This window comes from Lynx rufus, unplaced genomic scaffold (genome assembly GCF_022079265.1).
Source record: "Lynx rufus isolate CCGP_SWC_20201006 ecotype Redwood Valley unplaced genomic scaffold, mLynRuf1.p SCAF_13, whole genome shotgun sequence".
NCBI lineage: Eukaryota > Metazoa > Chordata > Mammalia > Carnivora > Felidae > Lynx > Lynx rufus.
Window position 1 is genome coordinate 9,217,088 of NW_025814827.1, and position 18,827 is coordinate 9,235,914.

Below are 18,827 nucleotides of genomic sequence, written 5' to 3' on the forward strand. Positions count from 1 at the left end.
ATAAACCCATCAGCCACGTCAACCATACTTAACACACTTCATAGGCTTCTGACACACTTGGTTATACCAAGTGCATGTTTCACAGTCAAAAACAACTGTGTTTAAACTTGGCTCCACTTCCTAGCTGATGACCCTTGGCAACCATTTCATGTCTCTGGGCCTCAGGTTCCCAAAGGTAGAGTTTTCCTACCTCACAGAGTTTTTGTCAGGATTAGCAACAATTTAGGTAAATCATCTAGTCCATTGCTAGAAAGAGAGCAAGCCATCAACAAATGACAGCTAAAATGATTGATGTTATTACTATGATCCCTCACTCTGGAAGCCAGTGGGGTCAAGACACTCTGTGGGACCCAGAAAGCAAGAAGTAGGAAGGACAGGGGCTCCTGGGTGGCTCAGTCAGTTAAGCAACCGACTCTTGATTTTGGCTCAGTTCATGATCTCATGGTTATGAGATCAAGCCCCATATCATGGAGCCTACTACAGACACTCTCTCTGTCTCCCTCTCCCTCTGCCCCTCCCCTGCATGCTCTCTCAAAAAAAAAAAAAAAAAAAGATAGGAAGTACAAAATAAACTTATTTTCTGTTACACTTAAACAATCAGAATAAGTAATTTCAAGAATTTTGACAACTCCCAAAACATGTGTCAACAGTGGTTGAGAATATATACATGTTCTGGAGTCTACACGAGAAAGTCCACTTTACCACTCACTAGCTATGAGACTTTGAGCAAGCTGCTCAGAGCAGATATCCTTTCCTCAACTAAAATGGAGCTAGTAACAGTCCTTCCAAGTACTTCATGGAGATTTGTGAAGGTTAAATTAAATGAGATAACCATGGAATGTTCTTAGCACAGCATCTGGCAACAGTAACAGATGTTAACTATCAGCCTGTCCATGAAATCCGGGGTACCACCAAGGACTTACCAAAAAAGCTCTGAAGAGCTTGCAACACTAGTATTTCAGATACGCGTACCATTTTTCAATACGATATACAGTCCAGTGTGGTTAATAAAGTACTAATTATTTTAAGAGTTTTACGCAAGTGACTTTTAAATACACGTAATGAATGTTGAAAAATCTTCAAACAATAGAGAAGTATAGAAAAGTAAAAAGTGTGCTCATCTAGCCAACCGTTCCCCACTCTAACCCTCAAGTCCACTTCCCAAAGGGGACACCACTGGAAACACTATGGTGGGCATTCTGCAGATCCTTGCCTCTCAAGATATACACGAAGCTGGGAGGTACAGGGATTAGCTATTTTATAAAATGGGATCACACCATACATATTATTTACTTATCCAACAATGTATCATGGAAATCTTTCCATGTCGATGCATAAAATCATTCTTTTTAGCTGCTGCTCAATTGGCTGCTGCTTCAGGTAATGGATACTTTATTAATCCATTATTCTAGGAATTTAGCTTTCCTCTAATTTTTTGCTATTAAAAATAATTCCATGGGATGCCTGGGTGGCTCAGTTGGTTAAGCATCTGACTTTGGTTCAGGTCATGATCTCAAAGTTCAGAGTTTGAGCCCCACGTCGGGCTCTCTGCTGACAGCTCAGAGCCTGGAGCCTGCTTTGGATTCTGCGTTTCCCTCTCTCTCTCTTTCTCTGCCCCTCCCCTGCTCATGCTGTCTCTCTCTCTCTCTCTCAAAAATAATAAATAAACATTAAAAAAAATTTTTTTAATTCCACAATGAATATTTTGTTTGAAGGGCATTCAACACATGTGCAGGTATTTCTGCTGAAAAGCCTCCTAAAAGAAAACCTGCTCAATCAAAGGTTTTGCACATTTTATATTTTGTTAAGTACCACCAAATTGTCCTCCAAAGAGAGCATAAATAAAAGACATTGTATTCACTGTCATTAACCATCTGCGTAAAAACCAAGAACAAGTAAACTATCCTGTGAAGAAACCGTACATCATCTAATGGAAAAGTGGCCTTCACCTTCTAAAAACAGATGGGAAAAAATCCTTACTTCATCCTTCTCAACATCAGAGCCCTTGTTCTATGGACTAAACTCTCACCTTAACATTACTGGACCCTGATGTCCTTTGCAATGACTTGGCTCATGTGGAAACTCGTTTTCTAGTCCATCTTGCCCCCTCCCAATCCCCAGGCCAATTGGTTTTGGTGGGGGAGGGGACAGTGAGGAAGAAGGACTCAAGACTGAAGTGTTACTGTCATCATGTAGCAGCCACACCAAGCCCCACTAAAACAGAATTATTCCAGGCAACGCTCACTTAAAAGCTCTACTCTGTTGCTGTGTTAAAGCAGTAATGGATTACAATCTCTTAATCAGTAATCACTGGCCTACAGGTAGTTTACACGTTTCATTTCGTCCCACAATATTATTACAGTGAGGAGCAAGAGCAGATAAAGGTCATGTTGGTAATTAAAGCTATATTATAGAAATATGCACACCCAAGATATGATTAAATAAGAAAATATTACTCAGTTCAGTATCATCATTAAACTTGCATTAATTTATAAATATTTAAATGTACCATATGATGATCATAAATAATCTGTTTTTGTCAGTTTCTAAAGTAATACAACCCATAAACCCTTTGAAAAATTACTGCAGAAAGAAATAGTCAAGAAAGTATACAAGCCAGACTTACATTCAAATGCTGTGGTTGTTGCTTCAGGCAGAACCTGGCCTATCACATCCTAAACAAAGAAAGAATAAAGAAACACAATTAGCCATCTTCTTTATTGCTAACATGTGGCAAATCCTAGAGGAAATATGAGAACCTGAAGAAGATTTTTGAAATGTTGGCATAAACTATAAAAACATTAGCTCATAATCACACTTAGCCCAGCAATGTGAGGCCAGAGCTTAAATCTCTATTTTGGGGCAGGGGGTGGGGGGGTGGGGGGAGATTCTTTACAAAATTTCCTCTACTATGTATTCGTAACAATCTTTCCCTCTTGATTCAACAGTATATACAAATATACTCTTGTGGGGGCACCTGGGTAGCTCAGTCGGTTAAGTGTTTGACTTTGGCTCAGGTCATGATCTCACGGTTCATGGGTTCATGGGTTCGAGCTGCGCGTTGGACTCTGCTGATGGCTCAGAGCCTGGATCCTGCTTTGGATTTTGTGCCTCCCTCCCTCCCACCCTCCCTCTCTCTCTCTCTCTCTCTCTGTCTCTCTCTCTGCCCCTCCCCCGCTCATGCTCTGTCTCTCTCAAAAATAAACATTAAAAAATTTTTAATAAAAAAATACACCCTTGTGTATTAAACAAATAAACAGTTTCTTCTACGGGAGGCTGTGGAGTGCACTGCCAGTAGAAAGAGTAAGGGGTTTAGGAGTCAGACTAGCCTGGGTTTGAATCCCAGGTCTGCACCTACTAGCTCTGTGACTGGAAATAAATTACTTAACCTCTCTGAGCCTCAATCTGATTATCCTCCAATAGGAGTCTAGTAATACTTAGAGAGATAATGCAAAAATTAAGTTAAATAATATACATAAATTAACCTAGCACATTGTGGACACTCAAATGCAGCTTCTGATATGTAACTAGCAACATCGTGCCTTGTATTCGTAGTGCAAAGAGTTCAAGAAACAAGTTTCTGTGACATATTATTCCAATAATGCCATAACCTATAATGCTACATTTGATACAAACAATTTTTATCAACCTTTACTCCTAAGCAACTGGAAAACGTATATTGAATGACACTGGAACAGAGTTAATCTAGGCTACAAAAAAAAATTTTTTTTAAGTTTATATATTCTGATACCAATATTTAAATGAACCTGTAAAGTTGAAATCTTAAAAATCAGTCTATGGAGACAGCTTAGCTCAAGAGGCATGGGACATCCTCAAGAAATAGCCAGCACTGGGAAAGATGACCCTCCATGATGTCCAGCCCCACCTAAACGGTCTGCAAACCTCACTGCTCTCAGGGACTCTGCCACAACGTCCCTCCTGGGCTCTGCCAGAACTGGCACCAGGCAGCTGGGTGACAAAGCGGCTTACGGTAGTTCTCAGCAGGGAGCCCACAGCCCTTCCAAGCGGGGCACTTAGCAGAGTGGCGGCTGCAACTTCCTTCTGAAGGCAGTTCTTTAGAAGCTTTTGCTGCAGTGGAAATTTGCATAATAGCCTCGCCTCCAGAGTGCCTTTTTTTCCCCTCAAAAATAAATCTGTGCATATAAAATTGATCAAAGAGAACTATCTTAGGCAACCCTCGCTCATTAGACCCAAAGGAGGTTATTTTTTTCCTTCTGACTCTAGTCTTAGCACATGCAACATCAACTTTGAGGAAGTATTTGTAAAAAAAAAAAAAAATCGAGTGTTAAAAAAATTCTACACACTTGTAGGTAAAAGTATTTATTGACAGGTAAATGGAAACTGTAGAGTGAGTAAGGAATAAATTCTACAGACAGCTAGTGTAAAGCCTGACTGTGTGGGCTGGAGCCAGACTGCTAGGGCTGGACCTTGACTCTGCTGTTCAGCAGCTCGGTGACTGGGTCTATCTGGGCCATGAGATCATAACTGCACCTACCTCGTAGGACGAAATGAGTTCACATTTATAAAGGGATTTTAAGAGTGTCTAGCACACGGTAGGTGCCACAATAGTGTCTGTTAAATTAATAAAACAAGTCACTGATGACTGGAAAGTTATAGAGCTTACCTAACAATGAAACCCAAAATTTCAGCACCTGAGGATTGGTGGATAGTCATTTGTTCACTCCCATCATCCTTCCAGAGCATCTATTGAGGACCTTTTCTAACTAGTGGTGTGGTTAAAAACAAGCTGGGGGACACCACCCCCAGCCCTCCACGTCGTCGTTTCTTTCAGGGAACTCTGATCACCTAGATCTTGTGCCATGAACTCTACAGCATCAGCAAACTAATTTAGGATCCTTCCTACTTATGAACAGCAGATCCCGTCAAACAGCAAATTTCTAATAAGTAGCTGAAAACCTTGGGGGGCAGCAGTGGCCCCTTTTGCCCACCACCATAAGCAAGGAGTCACATAGGCTTTACACCTCATGTGGGGAAAAAGAGTAAAAAAAAAAAAAAAAAAAAAAAAAAAAAAAAAAAAGCAAACTTGCTTGAGGGATCATGGGAACACAACCAGCCATATCGTTCTGTTAAAGCAAATAAGGTGGGGCTTATCATAATGCTGAAGAGTTGAAAAGTTTCAAAATTAGTTAATACCTACTGGTCATTTCTAACCAGGACATATTTAATAATTCTATGTATATTTTACAGTTATATTTTAAGTGACTTATTTTCAGGAAAAGAGAAAAAGCCCTTATTCACAACATAACATTTACCTAAAGAAGCTTTCAAAAGAAAATTTAAATTTAAATATTTTAATGGTGATCATTTCTTGGTCATTTTCTTCTCCATGCTTTTAATATATCAATCAAATATATGATGGACCAAAAGTATAATTAAGCATCTACGCATGCCAGGAGCATAAAGATCACAAAGCTGTAGGCTACAGAAGAGTAAGATTTAGGAAGATTATAGTCTGGTCACTCAGATAAAGACAAACCTAAAAGAATAACGATACAGTGCACTTATAGGCTGATAAGAGCCAGACAAAAGACATAAATACAGTATTTGCTAACTCAGGAGGCAGAAAAAAAATCACAGGCTCAGTCTAGGTAAAAACTTCACAGATGAGAGGAAATCTGAGCTGGGACTTGGGAGACAGGATTCAAATACCAAGAGGAATACGGGGAACATTCTCTTGCACCACTAATTGCGATCTCCTGCACAATTTTCCCAAACCGGAGATTGTGTCTACAAGGAAAAGAACACAGAAAGCTGAAAAACAGATAATCAAATGTCTCTGCCCTTGAAGACCAGCTAGGCCTACTTTACCCTGCAGCCAGTCCTGAATTATTCAGACCCAGACACAGGCCCAGAGAGGCTAAGTGCCTTGTCCAAGGTCTCCCAGCTATTTGACAGAGCAGTGATGAGAGCCCTCGACTACAACCTCAGGTACAAAACCCTCTCAGATACAGATGACTCAGTGACCACAAACTGCTTCTGGCTTCTGTGTCTGGTCCTACCAAAAACGAGCTGTGTGGCTTTAGCATTTTCCCCCTCTGGGGTTCACGCTTCCGAATTTGAAAACCGGGGAGAAGAGAGTTACATGAGATGAGGGGGATGCTTCCAGATTTCATTTGGCTTTAAATTTTAAGGTTCCAAGCCAAAGACGCTGATATAGCTGTCGGTTTTTGACAATTTCTTTTTTTTTTTTTTTTTTAATGTTTATTTGGAGGGAGGGTGCAGAGAAAGGGAGACAGAGGGTCCAAAGTGGGCTCTGCGCTAATTCGCAGAGAGCCTGATATGGAGCTCGAACTCACAAACTGTAAGATCATGACGTGAGCCGAAGTCGGACGCTTAACCAACCGAGTCACCCAGGTGTCCAGTTTTTTGACAATTTTTTGATGAAAAGATGAGGTGACCCTGGTGAAGAAATCACAGGTGCCCACCAGGATCTGTACGTGCAGTTCGTAGAGCCTGCTATAGGAACACAGGAGATAGCACAGCACCCATTGTCAAGAGCCCTTCATCAGGGCTCTAAACATGCTCCACCTGGGCTTACCTGCACATAGGCACATGTGAGGACACAAGGCACTCTAGATGGTAGGACCGATTGTCCAAAGTTGACTTTAAAGCCAGTCAGCCTGGGTGGCTCAGTCAGTTAAGCATCCAACTTCAGCTGAGATCATGATCTCGCAGTTTGTGGGTTTGAGCCCCACGTTGGGCTCTGTGCTGACAGCTCAGAGCCTGGAGCCTGCTTCAGATTCTGTGTCTCCCTCTCTCTCTGCCCCTTTCCGGCTCATGCTCTGTCTCTTTCTCTCAAAAATAAATAAACGTTAAAAAAAAAAAAAAAAAAGTAAAGCCAATCAGCTGGAGCCAAGGTACAATAGAGAGATGCTTAAGAAGCAAAAGAGCCAGGCCCTGTCCCTTATGTTGTAACAACAATACTTACAGAGCATTTACCTCATTCCAGATTGTTCTAAGTGCTTTATATGTATCAACTCCAGTAGTCCTCATACTCTATGAAGTGGGCATTATTTTCATCCTCTACCCCTCTTTTTTTTTTTTTTTTTTTTTACAGGTAAAGAACTGAGACACAAAAGACACTTGCCCAAGTGAGTCTGGTAAGGCTTGCAATTTAAACCCAGGCAATCTGGCCCAGAGTTTGTGTTTGTAAACACTGTATCACTGTGTTCTAAATATCTTCTGTTATTTCAAATGAGCAAAGTGAAAGAAAGCTCACACCTTTCTCATCACAGACACGATCTCACTTAATCTTCACAAGCCTTGGGGCGCCTGGGTGGCTCAGTCGGTTAGGCGTCCAACTTCAGCTCAGGTCATGATCTCGCGGTCCGTGAGTTCGAGCCCCGCGTCGGGCTCTGTGCTGACCACTCAGAGCCTGGAGCCTGTTTCGGATTCTGTGTCTTCCTCTCTCTCTGACCCTCCCCCGTTCATGCTCTGTCTCTCTCTGTCTCAAAAATAAATAAACGTTAAAAAAAAAATTTAATCTTCACAAGCCTTGAAGGCAGGTATTGTCCCCATTTTACAAGTAAGGAAACTGAGGCTAAAAGAGGTAGAGTGACTTGTCTAGTTAGTGAGACTGCTTGCAATTAAACTCACTTTTTTTTGAGAGAGAGAGAGACAGAGAGCACACAGGGCAGAGGGGGAGAGAGAGAATCTGCAGCAGGTTTCATGCTCAGCACAGAGCCTAATGCAGGGCTCGATCTCACAACCCTGGGATTATGACCTGAGCTGAAATGAAGAGCTGGACACTCAACTGACTGAGCCACCCAGTCGCCCCATTAAACCCACGTTTTGATTCAAAACCTAGCAGGCTGTCCACAAAACCATAACCACATGCATCTTTTTTAACGCTCCCTTTGAAATATCTGAACAAATATTTCAGGGTCCTACGGAGCACGAGAAAGAGGGGAAATGAATGTCCATCTGCTCCGGAAATGCACCATTTACTGGAAGAGTGAGATAAAACTGTGACAAAACCTGTGAGCTTTGCCCCAACGATGCTGTGGGAACACAGAGGAGGGGCACATAACCAAGACTACGGTAGAGGAAAAGGGAAGCTGGGCTCTGAAAGGACACGTAGGAGTTGGCTAGCTGAAGAAAAGCACCGAGTGGAGACAGCCTAGGAGAACTAAAGTTAATTCTATGTAACCTGGAGCACAGGATGCTCGTGGGGTGTGGGGAGAGGTGAGGTGTGGTGTGGTGTGGTGCCAGGCAGGCAGAAGCCAATCCAGACGGGCCTAGAGGACCATGCTAAGAAGTCTGGGCTTTGTCACGAGAAGAAAACTATATGCACGCGAGTGCGCGAACTCCAGACACAAAGAGAAGGGTAACATTTGGTGGACAAGACTGGAAGCTGCTGGCTCACTCCAGCCTCTGTACTCGTAGCCCAGACACCTGAAAATCTGTAATGGTTTGGATGGTCCACAACATCCAGAATTCAAAATATAGGTACAGGAATCAAATTTTGATGGTGGCACCTGTGACAACCAAAAAAAAAAAAAAAAAAAAAATCACATGACAGATCTCCCTCCTCCCAAGAACCTTTACCCAGCCCCATCTTATTCTGCAGGTAACTTCCGCTATAGATTTAGTACCTGCAACATGCTTCTGGGTATGTCAGTTCTGCCTCTGATACCTCAATTATTCAATATATAAAATGGGCACAATACACTCTATCTCAAATGTCTGCTAAAAGATGAGAAATGGCAGTGCAGCACATGGAAAAAAATTACTAAGCAAGGAAATCTGAGTTCTGGGACTGACTCCCCCACTCGTGAGCAACACTACTTTGGAAAAACAGTTTCACCTCACTACTCCTCAGTAACTATCTCAAAAAAGATAAGAGGTCTCAACAGACCACTGCTGAGGTTACACTCTGCTCTCACATTCCATGACTTTATTTGAAATATATCCTGAGAGTAATAACACAGCATTGATTCTCAGATGCACCTTTTCCTCCACTTTTAACATCTCTGAAATTGGGCTGCTTTTGTATAATGCACAGCATGTCACAGTTTAACAGGCAGTGTTTTTGTTTTGTTTTTTTTTTTCTTTCTGAGTGGTACACAAAATAGTATCTTAAAACCAATGGCACCTTGGGTTTGTTGAAACATGGTAAGTTCCAGTTGCCTAGTTTCTCTTTCCCTATTGGTCACCAAGTTCAGGGAACTCTGTAGAAAGACATGGCTGGAATCTGGCCAGGGACATTCCGAGAAACACTTGGGGGAAAAAAAACTTCTAGACTCAGCTTTTTGCATCCAGTTGATGCTTCTGTGTGTATGTCCCAGTCCAGCTGCGAGCTCCTTGAGGGCAGGGGTTCAATCTGATTCATCTCTAGTTCCCCAGGGTCCTGCACATTTGCCAGACTTCAGTCCATGCAATTAATCAATGTCTGTCATGGAAGCAATAAAACTGCCCCCACAGGAGGCCAGCAATGGCCACGGCCACTAGCTTGGGCAACCAGGCTGAGATTCAGCGGTCAAGGTGCTGACGACCCCACAAATCCCTGCGCCCTCCTCAATGGGTTTTGGACACTGAGATTACCACTCACCAGCACATCCCTGAAGAGTAACTGCGGCCCGGAGTGCACTGTCCAGTCCACCGCGCCACTATTTGGAATCTTGATACGAATCACCAGCACCTGGTTCTCCATGGCATGGAAGGGGCCAAAGGCCAGCCACAGCATTACAGGTTACAGGGGCTCACATCCTGGGGCAGGAGGTACCCACTGGATCCTGGTTAGGCGAGAGCTCCAAAGGGTGACAAGGGGACGGAGGGGAACAGGACAGGGGGTCGGGGGAGTGAAGAAGAGGGATGGTCTGGAAGGGACCCGCAGGCAGCAAGCCAGGCCCAGCCTGTATGGGGTTGGGGCTGCCTCTCTGTGAGCGTGGATGGGGCACGAGGCAGGGGCCAATATAAACTAACGGGGGTCAGAGGGTTCTGGAGTTGGGAAAGAGGGCGAACCGGATCGTGAAGCCCCCTGCCGTCTGTGTGGGTGTGAGGAGATGACCCCGTTTTAGGGAGACAGAGCGGCAGGTGTCCACTCTTCCTTAGTGGAGGGGGAGGGTCCCCGACTGGAGGGGACTCAGTCGGGGGCTGTTTGGAAGGAGACCCGGGGCCGCCAAACCAAGCGAGAGTCGAGGAGGGCCCTCCGTCGGGAAGCGAATCCTGTTCCCCACCCCGAGTCAGAGGGCGCGGCGCGCGCGGGCCCGGCCCCAGCCGCCCCGGGCCGAACGTTCCGGCTGCGGCGGCAGCGGCAGCGGCAAAAGGAGAAGGAAGGCGCGGCGAGGGCACTGTTACTCCGGAACCAAAACGCACGGCACCGGAACCCCGGGAGCCGGAGAGAGGGACCCGCCTCCCGCGGCGCCATGTTGGATGAGGGCAGCTCCCGGCCAGCCCCGCCACCGCGCCCCGGCGGGCGGGACCCGAGGAGCGAGCGCGAGGGGCGGGGACGAGCACGAGGGCCGGGCTAGGCTGGCCTGTCGGGAGGTCTCCGTCGGCCCGTGGTCGCCCGCGGCGACCGAGTGACGCTCCTTTCTTTTCCACTCGCGACCCTCGTTAAAGGCAGCCGGGTGAAACCATCTAGCAAACGAAGGAGGAAACTAAACTGGGCTTTTGGCGGACTCCAGCCCAACTGTCGTCTTAAAATTGCGTACTGTTTGCGGAAGCCCCAGAAAGACGAAACTCCGCCTCGCTTTTATACCTACTTTTCAAGCCCTTTACCTTGACGGGGTTTGTGCACCAAATCAAGAGTAAGGCAAGAACTCAACACTTTTTTCCCCTTCTTCCACTCCACAGATACAGAATTATCATAGTCTTCCTCCCACTTGAGCAAACAGTGTATGATTTTTTTGTTGTTCTTTTACCCCACGATTGCCCTGAAATAGCAAACAGTCCCCCCATTTAAAAGCAACAGTAAAAGAAAAAAAAAAAAAAATTCAGGGAAGAGTTTAACTGCCAGGGGACAGCTGGAGTACTGGCATCCTGTTCTCTTATTAAATCATTGCAGAAAATACCTGGTCTAGTCCGTAAAATTTCAACCAGATAGCAATGTTTACACAATCGGTGATATCACAGGCAGTAGCAATAACCCTCGGTTGTTTTAAATGCCTTGTTAACCTCAGATTTTAAAATGCATAATTGTGTTGATCTATGGTTTCTATATAAAAGTTTGTTTACAAATCGCATTGTGTAGGTTGGGCCATAATCTCCTGCTAATGAACGTGCTCATGTCGCTTTACTTTTGAGTGCTGAATTTTATATAAATTCGGTGGGAGAGGAGTGATCATTTCCCCCCCCCCCACACTCAGAATTTATTCATGCAAGAGAAAAAATAATTTAAATGTTGGTTAGTTTAAGTAGAACACCAAAAATTTTTGTGCATATATTTCTCTGCCTGAGTTTCTTTTATATTTAATTCAAAAGTCCACATAGGAGATAAATTGTCTCTTTTTTAGTTACTGTGAATTAATAGCTTAGGTAGAAATTCATTTAATCAGATGCTCCAGATATTCTGAAATTGCCCTTTTCCACCCGTACCTCAGTCCTGTGAGAAATAAACAGTTTGCCCAAGGTACCCATGTACTTTTTTATTGAAAGTTCATTTCCTATTATTTGAGAATATAGACCACAAAACTGGAGATTTTCTATGAACCTATTATTTGTTAAAACAGCTTTTTAATTCATAGTACTATGGGGAAAACCAACCCAATTTGTACTTTCAATTCTTCTGGATGGAGATATACCCCAAAGTGGAATTGCTGGGTCATACAGTAATCCTAGTTTTAGAATTCTATTGCTGGACCATTCTTTTTTTTTTTTTTTCTTTTAAGTTTATTTATTTTGAGAGAGACAGCGAAAGAGCACAAGCAAGGGAAGGGCAGAGAGAGGGCAAGGCAGAGGATCTGAAGTGGGCTCTGTGCTGACAGCAGAGAGCCTGATGCAAAGCTTGAGCTCATGAACCCAACAGTGAGATCATGAGATCGTGACCTGAGCGGAAACCAAGAGTCGGATGCTTAACCAACTGAGCCACACAGGCGCCCCTAATGCTGGACCGCGGTAAGTGCCTATGGACACCGTGCCTGGAAAAGCACATTCTGCTGGTCTTGACTTAAACGTTACCTTCTAATTGCAGCCTTCCTTTAGCACACACTATGGCAATTACAAACCAGCCCCCAAAACACTCCATTCATAGATACAAGCCAGTTTATTTTTCTCCTAGCACGTATCTAACATGTCACAGGTTTTACTCATTTGCCTGTCTCCCCAGTAAACTATAACTTAATGAGGGGAGGGAACTATATGTGTTTTTTTTATTCACTGCCATGCCCCTAGTACCTAAAATAGTACCTGGCACATAGCAGGCACTTGAATAATAGCTGTTGAGTGAATGAATGGATTCTGAAAGCAAAGTGGACTGAAGAATAAGAATGCAACTGCCCTGTGCACCTCCTGCCTGTCTTGAGCCTCACTTGCTCCTTTGCTTTTCCACCATCAAGACTGCGACAACAATCATTATAGACTCCCAAAGAACTACAGATTTTATAGCAAATATTGATTGCCTCCTGTGTTCGAGAATTCCACTTACCTCCTTCAGGGCCTACTGTGGGCCCTTATGTATAAAGCTCAAATATTTGTTGATTAATTTTGATTTAAAAGAACATGATGAAAATAGAGGATGAAAACAGTAACTTTACGGTGGAGAAACCTAGCAGACACCATCCTAACCAAGCAGTCAAGGTTAACATCCCCAGTAATAAGTCATGTTGGGATCATGTGCTGTCTAATATGATGCAGTAAGAAGGGCGCTTGACCTCTGTGGTCTTCTCCTCCAAACTCATGACCCCAATCTAATCATAAGAAAAACATCAGACAAACCGAAATTGAGGGACATTCTACATAATACCTGACAAGTACTCCTTAAAACTGTCAAGGTCATAAAAAACAAACTGTTCACAGACCTGAGAAGACTAAGAAGACATGATGACCGAATGCAGTCTGAGACCCTCAATGGAATCCTGCAACAGGAAAAGAACAGTAATGAAAAGCTGGTGAAATCTGCACAGAATCTGCAGTTCAGTTGGCAATAATGAACCAGTGTTGATATCTTTTGGCAACTAAGTTACATGAGGTGCTAATATCAGAGAAATCGGGATGAGGGTTTATAAGGAACTCTGTACTACCTTTGCAATTTTTCTGTAAATCTAAACAAACACACCAGCAATCGTGTCTTGGGAATATTACTTGCAAGAGGATATAATTACATAATTTACAGTAGCAACAACAACTAAACCATAAACATTTTCTTCATGTTGCCTAATATCCTTTAGTTTGTAAAAAAAAAGAACATGAAGAGGCATGAACAAAAATGAGCACAGATAAACCCCTAAAAGCGTGACAGGGAAGTTTATTCTTTCCTGTTTTGGCAGGAAGGAAAAAAAGAACAGTGAGACAAGTCCAGCACTCGCACAGAAGCAGAAACAACACTTTAACAGTCACGGAGCACCTAGTATGTGCCAGATGCTACGGATTTTTGAATGCTCTAAAATGAATTCATTAATTTAATGATCTCACAGTTTGTGAGGCTCTGAGCTGACAGTGTGGAGCCTGCTTGGGATTCTGTCCCTTCTTCCCTCTGCCCCTCCCCCACTTGTGTGCATGCCTGTGCTCGTGCTCTCTCTCTCTCAAAATAAATAAATATTTAAAAATTTTTCAAATGTTGGGGTGCCTGAATGGCTCAGTCAGTTAAGCATCTGACTTTGTCTCAGGTCATGATCTCGCAGTTTGTGAGTCCGAGCCCCGCATGGGGAGCTGTGCTGACAGCTCAGACCCTGGAGCTTGCTTCAGATTCTGTCTCCTTCTTTGCCCTCCCCCTGCTTGTGTGCTCTCTCTCTCTCTCTCAAAAATAAATAAACATTAAAAAAAATTTTTTTAATGTCATTAGATTGAATTTCTGCGCAATATATTTTCTTTTAGATAAAGTAGGCTGCTGTCCCTACAAATCACTTAAGCTTTATTACTTCCTTCTTTTCATTGTTTAAACATATCTGTATTATTTTGTTTGTATTAACAAAATATATCTCACATTTTTGTGGCACTTTATAGCTTGCAAATACTTCCACATCCATAATGTGACAAAATTGTCTATGCATTGTAGGTTACGACCATGGACTCCATAGACAGATTGCAAGGACTGGAGGAACACTCACTATGTGTGACCTTGGGTAAGACTTCGTGATTTCTACAGCTAAAAAATAGGCATAAAAACAGTGCCAAACTCACTGGGCCGTTAAGAGAGGATTAAGTGAGTTAGTATGTATAGAGTCTAGGACTTGGCACAAATAAATACTATGTAAGTATTAAACTCCACCTTCTGTACATGAAGACACTAAGATTTAGAAAGCTCTAATTTTTCTCAGTCATTTAACTGGTATTGGTACAAGAACTTAAACCATATATTTTATCTTTAAAACAAGGTTCTTTGTATTACACATATAGTAGAACAGCAATAAAAAATAAACTAAATAGCATGATTTGGAATCAGAGATAGGCATGCATGCAAGAATGATAATAAAATTTCAGGGTTAAAGGAAACTGACAAAATCACCAATGTAGTCCTCTGCGCAATTCAAGAATTCTCTCCATGTCTACCTAAGGTCATGCAGCCTCTCCGAACATATCCAACAACAGACTCACTGCCTCAAGAGGGAACCTATTCCATGTTTGGCCAACTCAATTAAAACATTCTTGTCTTCTAGTTACTAACATATTATTTCTAGTTCTGTTTAAAGTGAGTAAGTCTAACTGATCCTAGTACTTTCTGTTTAATGTTTTACTTCATTTACTTCTACGTGTCATTCCGTTTGACTTTAAAATAGCAACATTTCTTGAGGCGGCTGGATGGCTTTTTTACGTAATAAAAAAGGCTACCGTAATAAAAAAATGGCTCAGTTCATGATCCCACACTTTGTGGGTTTGAACCCTGCATCGGGCTCTGTGCTGACAACTCAGAGACTGGAGCCTGCTTTGGATTGGATTCTGTGTCTCCCTATCTTCTCTCTGACCCTCCCCTGTTTGTGCTCTCTCTCTCTCAAAGTATAAAAGAGAGGCGCCTGAGTGGCTCAGCCGGTTAAGCGTCTGACTTTGGCTCAGGTCATGATTTCACAGTTTGGTTTGTGAGTTTGAGCCCCGAATTGGGCTCTGGGCTAATGGCTCAGAGTCTGGAGCCCACTTCAGATTCTGTGCCTCCCACTGTCTGTCCCTCTGCTGCTTGCACTCTGTCTCTCGCATTGTCTCAAGAGTAAATAAACATTTAAAAAAAAGAATAAAACATTAAAAAAAATTAAATAATAAAATAAAATAAAATAGCAACATTTCTGTATGAGAAAACAGTATGAAATGCCTCAAAAGCATAATGCAACAAGATTCCAGTCTTTTATTTTTTCAGAATCCATAAGAGGGTAAGTTAATTCATGACATGTGAAGTATTTCAAAACTTGTTGCTGTTTTTGCAAATAATCCATAGGATCTCCAGTTAAAGTATCCGTTTCTGAAAACTCTTAAAGATGAAGACAAGTTTTCTTTTTAATTTTGAATCATCAAACATTCATTCCACAAAGAGCCTTATTTATTTATTTATTTATTTATTTTTTTTTTTTTTTTTAATGTTTATTCATTTTTGAGAGAGACATAGAGCATGAGTGGGGGAGGAACAGAGAGAGGGAGACACAGAACTCGAAGCAGGTTCCAGGCTCCAAGCAGTCAGCACAGAGCCCGACGCAGGGCTCAAACCCACGAACCATGAGATCATGACCTGAGCCGAAGTTGGCCACTCAACTGACTGAGCCACCCAGGAGCCCCGAATTTTGATTTTTAAATGTAATGTAAAATTAGGTGACACTGTTTAGATTTTTATCCAAACTTTAAAATTCTTGGTTCCTTCATCTTTTAATGTTGGAAATTTGAAAGCATAAAAAACTAAAATTTTGGTTTCATCTCACAGCAGGGGCGTTAATATCATACATAATAAAAAAGGCTGTAAGAGGGGTGGGTGCTGGCTGGTCCAGTTGGTAGAGCCTGTGACTCTTGATCTCAGAGCTGTGAGTTCAAGCCCCACATTGGGTGTGGAGCCTACTTAATATGGATGAATGTTAAAAGAGAGAAAGAAATAAAGGTTACAGGATAATCTCCTATCTTCATGGACTTTCATTCAATTCTTAAACATATACATTTTTTGAAATGAAAATATCCACTTTTATTAAATGGAGTTAAAAATTTTAACCTACGAGAGTATTAATTTTCATTTTGTATGTTTTTATATTCTTCCTTTAGAGTTTGGGTAGACCACTTTTTAGGTCTGATTTTAAATTATGCACTTATATGAAAATAGAGTAAAATGAATCACCTTGTGGTTAATAAATTCAATGTTCTGTTTACAGACAGATTGTTATAAAATTACTGATCTATTCTAGCAGCAGCAGTAAAGGTTATGTCAAGCAACTACTAAAAAAAATCATACTACATGGTGTTAATGATGTTACCTTAACATACCAGCTTCAGGGGCTGCATAATTGTTTCTGCCAACCCATAAATTTTTGAGTAACAACAAAATTATTGTGATTTTTCTTACTAAATAATTCATACATTACAAAGCATGTATGTAACAAGGTCCATGAATCACTAAAGCATATAATGATCATATATCTAATGACATATCTCTTTTCATAAGATGAATTCAAATAGATTTATGTATTTAGGTTAACTAAAAAATACTGAGTTTATAAGGTTCATAATTCTATCATCAACAACAATACAAAAACTTTACATCTTCTTTAAGAAGTACAGCTTCCATGATTTGCTTTTAAAAACTGGAAGCTTTTGTTTATCAAAATCCTTGTGTTTAAGCTACTTTTCATGAAGTTTTACTGCTTTTAAATTGATACTATAAATATCACTGAAGATAAATTAATAATATAATGGAGTAGTACAATGTTCATAAACTGTATTTAAAATGATATAAGTGCAACCAAAATAGCTATAAGCAACACTATATAACACCTCATACTAGTAGTAGCTAATATTCTTTACCCAGCAACTAGGATCTAAAAGAGGATATTTCCATTTGCTAACATTTTACATGCTTTTCTTTGGTCTTATCTTCAGTCTTATCTTTTTAAAACAACACATTTCTTTATGCATGTGTGTATAAATACACTGTATATGCTATATGTACTATATATACTGAAGAATAACATACAACATTGTGTTAGTTTCAGGATAAAAGTATATAATAAGGATATAAAAGTATATCCTTAATGCTACCAAAAAATGATCCCAAATGAGATTTCATCTACTTAATTAAAAGTAGGTTTCATAATTAAAAATTTTTAAATGCCAAGACTGCAAAGTATAAAATGATGTTAGCATGTTTTACCTCTTTTAATCTCTAACATGTTTCTAAACTCTGTTATTTTCTACAGAAATCATGCAGTTACATTCCATTATAGTAATATTAAGTCCTTTACTAAATTTTAAAAATTACTTTTATTTGTGGTAAAATCCACAGAACACCAAGTTTACCATGTTAACCATGTTGAAGTATACAGTTCAGCAGTATCTAGTCACATGACCATTCACATTATCGTGCAAACATCAGTACTATCTCTAGACCTCTTTTCATCTTGCAAAATGGAAACCATATTGCCATTAAATACTAACTGCCCATTTCCCCTCCCCGCTTTACTAAATTTTTAACAGTTTTATTGAGAGATCATTCACATGCCACACGGTCTTCCATTTAAAGTGTACATTTCCATGGTTTGAGTATAGTCATGGGCTCATGCAACCATTACCACAGTCAGTTTTAGAACAGTTTCATTACCCCAAAAAGAAACCCCATACCCATTAACAGTCGCTGCCCATTTCCTCCCAACCTCCCCATCCCTAGGTAATCACTAATCCTCTTTGTCTCGGTAGATTTGCTTGTTGTGGACATTTCATATTAATGGCATCATGTAATAGGTGGTCTTTACGACTCGCTTCTTTCACTTAGCACAATGTTTTCAAGCTCCATCAATGCTGTGGTGTTTATCAGTGTAACATTCTCTTTTTTGACTGAGTAATATTCCAGTTATTCCCATAATAATGTGAATATGACACATTTTATGTATTCATTCTTCAGTTGGTGGCTATTTGTGTAGTTTCCACTTTTTGGCTAGAATGAACAATGCTGCTATGAACATTTGTGTACAGGTTTTTGTGTGAACATTTGTTTTCAGTTCTCTAGAGTATATACCTTGCAATAGAATTGCTGGGTCATATGGTAACTTCATGCTTAATATTTTGAGGAACTGCCAAACTTTTCCAAAGTGGCTGTATCATTTTACATTCCCACTAGTAATGCATGAAGGTTCCAGTTTCTCCACATCCTTGCCAACACTTGTTATCATCTGTCTTTGAGGGGCAGAGAGAGAGAAAGAGAGAATCCCAAGCAGGCTTCGCGCTGATAGGGCAGAGCCCAACATGGGGATCAAAGCCACAAACTGTGAGATCATGACCTGAGCTGAAATCAAGAGCCAGGTGTTCAACTGAATGAGCTACCCAGGTGCCCCTCTTATTATGGTTTTGATTTGCATTGCCCTAACAGTTAATGTTGAATATCTTGTCATGTGCTTAGTAGCCAAAAGTTGTAGAACTTATTTGCAGAAATGTCTGTTCAAATCCATTTTTCAAATGGGTTGCTGAGTTATAAGAGTTCTTTATATATTCTAGCTACAGGTCCCCTATCA

The 18,827-nt window shown here is 41.3% G+C and overlaps 1 protein-coding gene across 9 annotated transcripts in view; it reads right to left on the bottom strand.

Moving 5' to 3' along the window:
- Positions 1 to 10,272, bottom strand: part of MAP2K5 (mitogen-activated protein kinase kinase 5) — a 270,602-nt gene extending 260,330 nt beyond the window's left edge. For 8 of the 9 annotated variants that reach the window (XM_047074888.1, XM_047074887.1, XM_047074889.1 and 5 more), the window contains exons 1-2: positions 9,593 to 10,272; positions 2,627 to 2,675 (exon numbers count right to left, since the gene is read on the bottom strand). In XM_047074888.1, coding sequence (XP_046930844.1) covers positions 2,627 to 2,675; positions 9,593 to 9,727 — 184 coding nt within the window. In that variant the 5' untranslated portion in view covers positions 9,728 to 10,272. Of the gene's footprint in view, positions 1 to 2,626; positions 2,676 to 8,436; positions 8,520 to 9,592 lie in introns of all 9 variants that reach the window. The other variant, XM_047074890.1, reaches the window with a different exon arrangement.
- Positions 10,273 to 18,827: the final 8,555 nt, after the last annotated feature.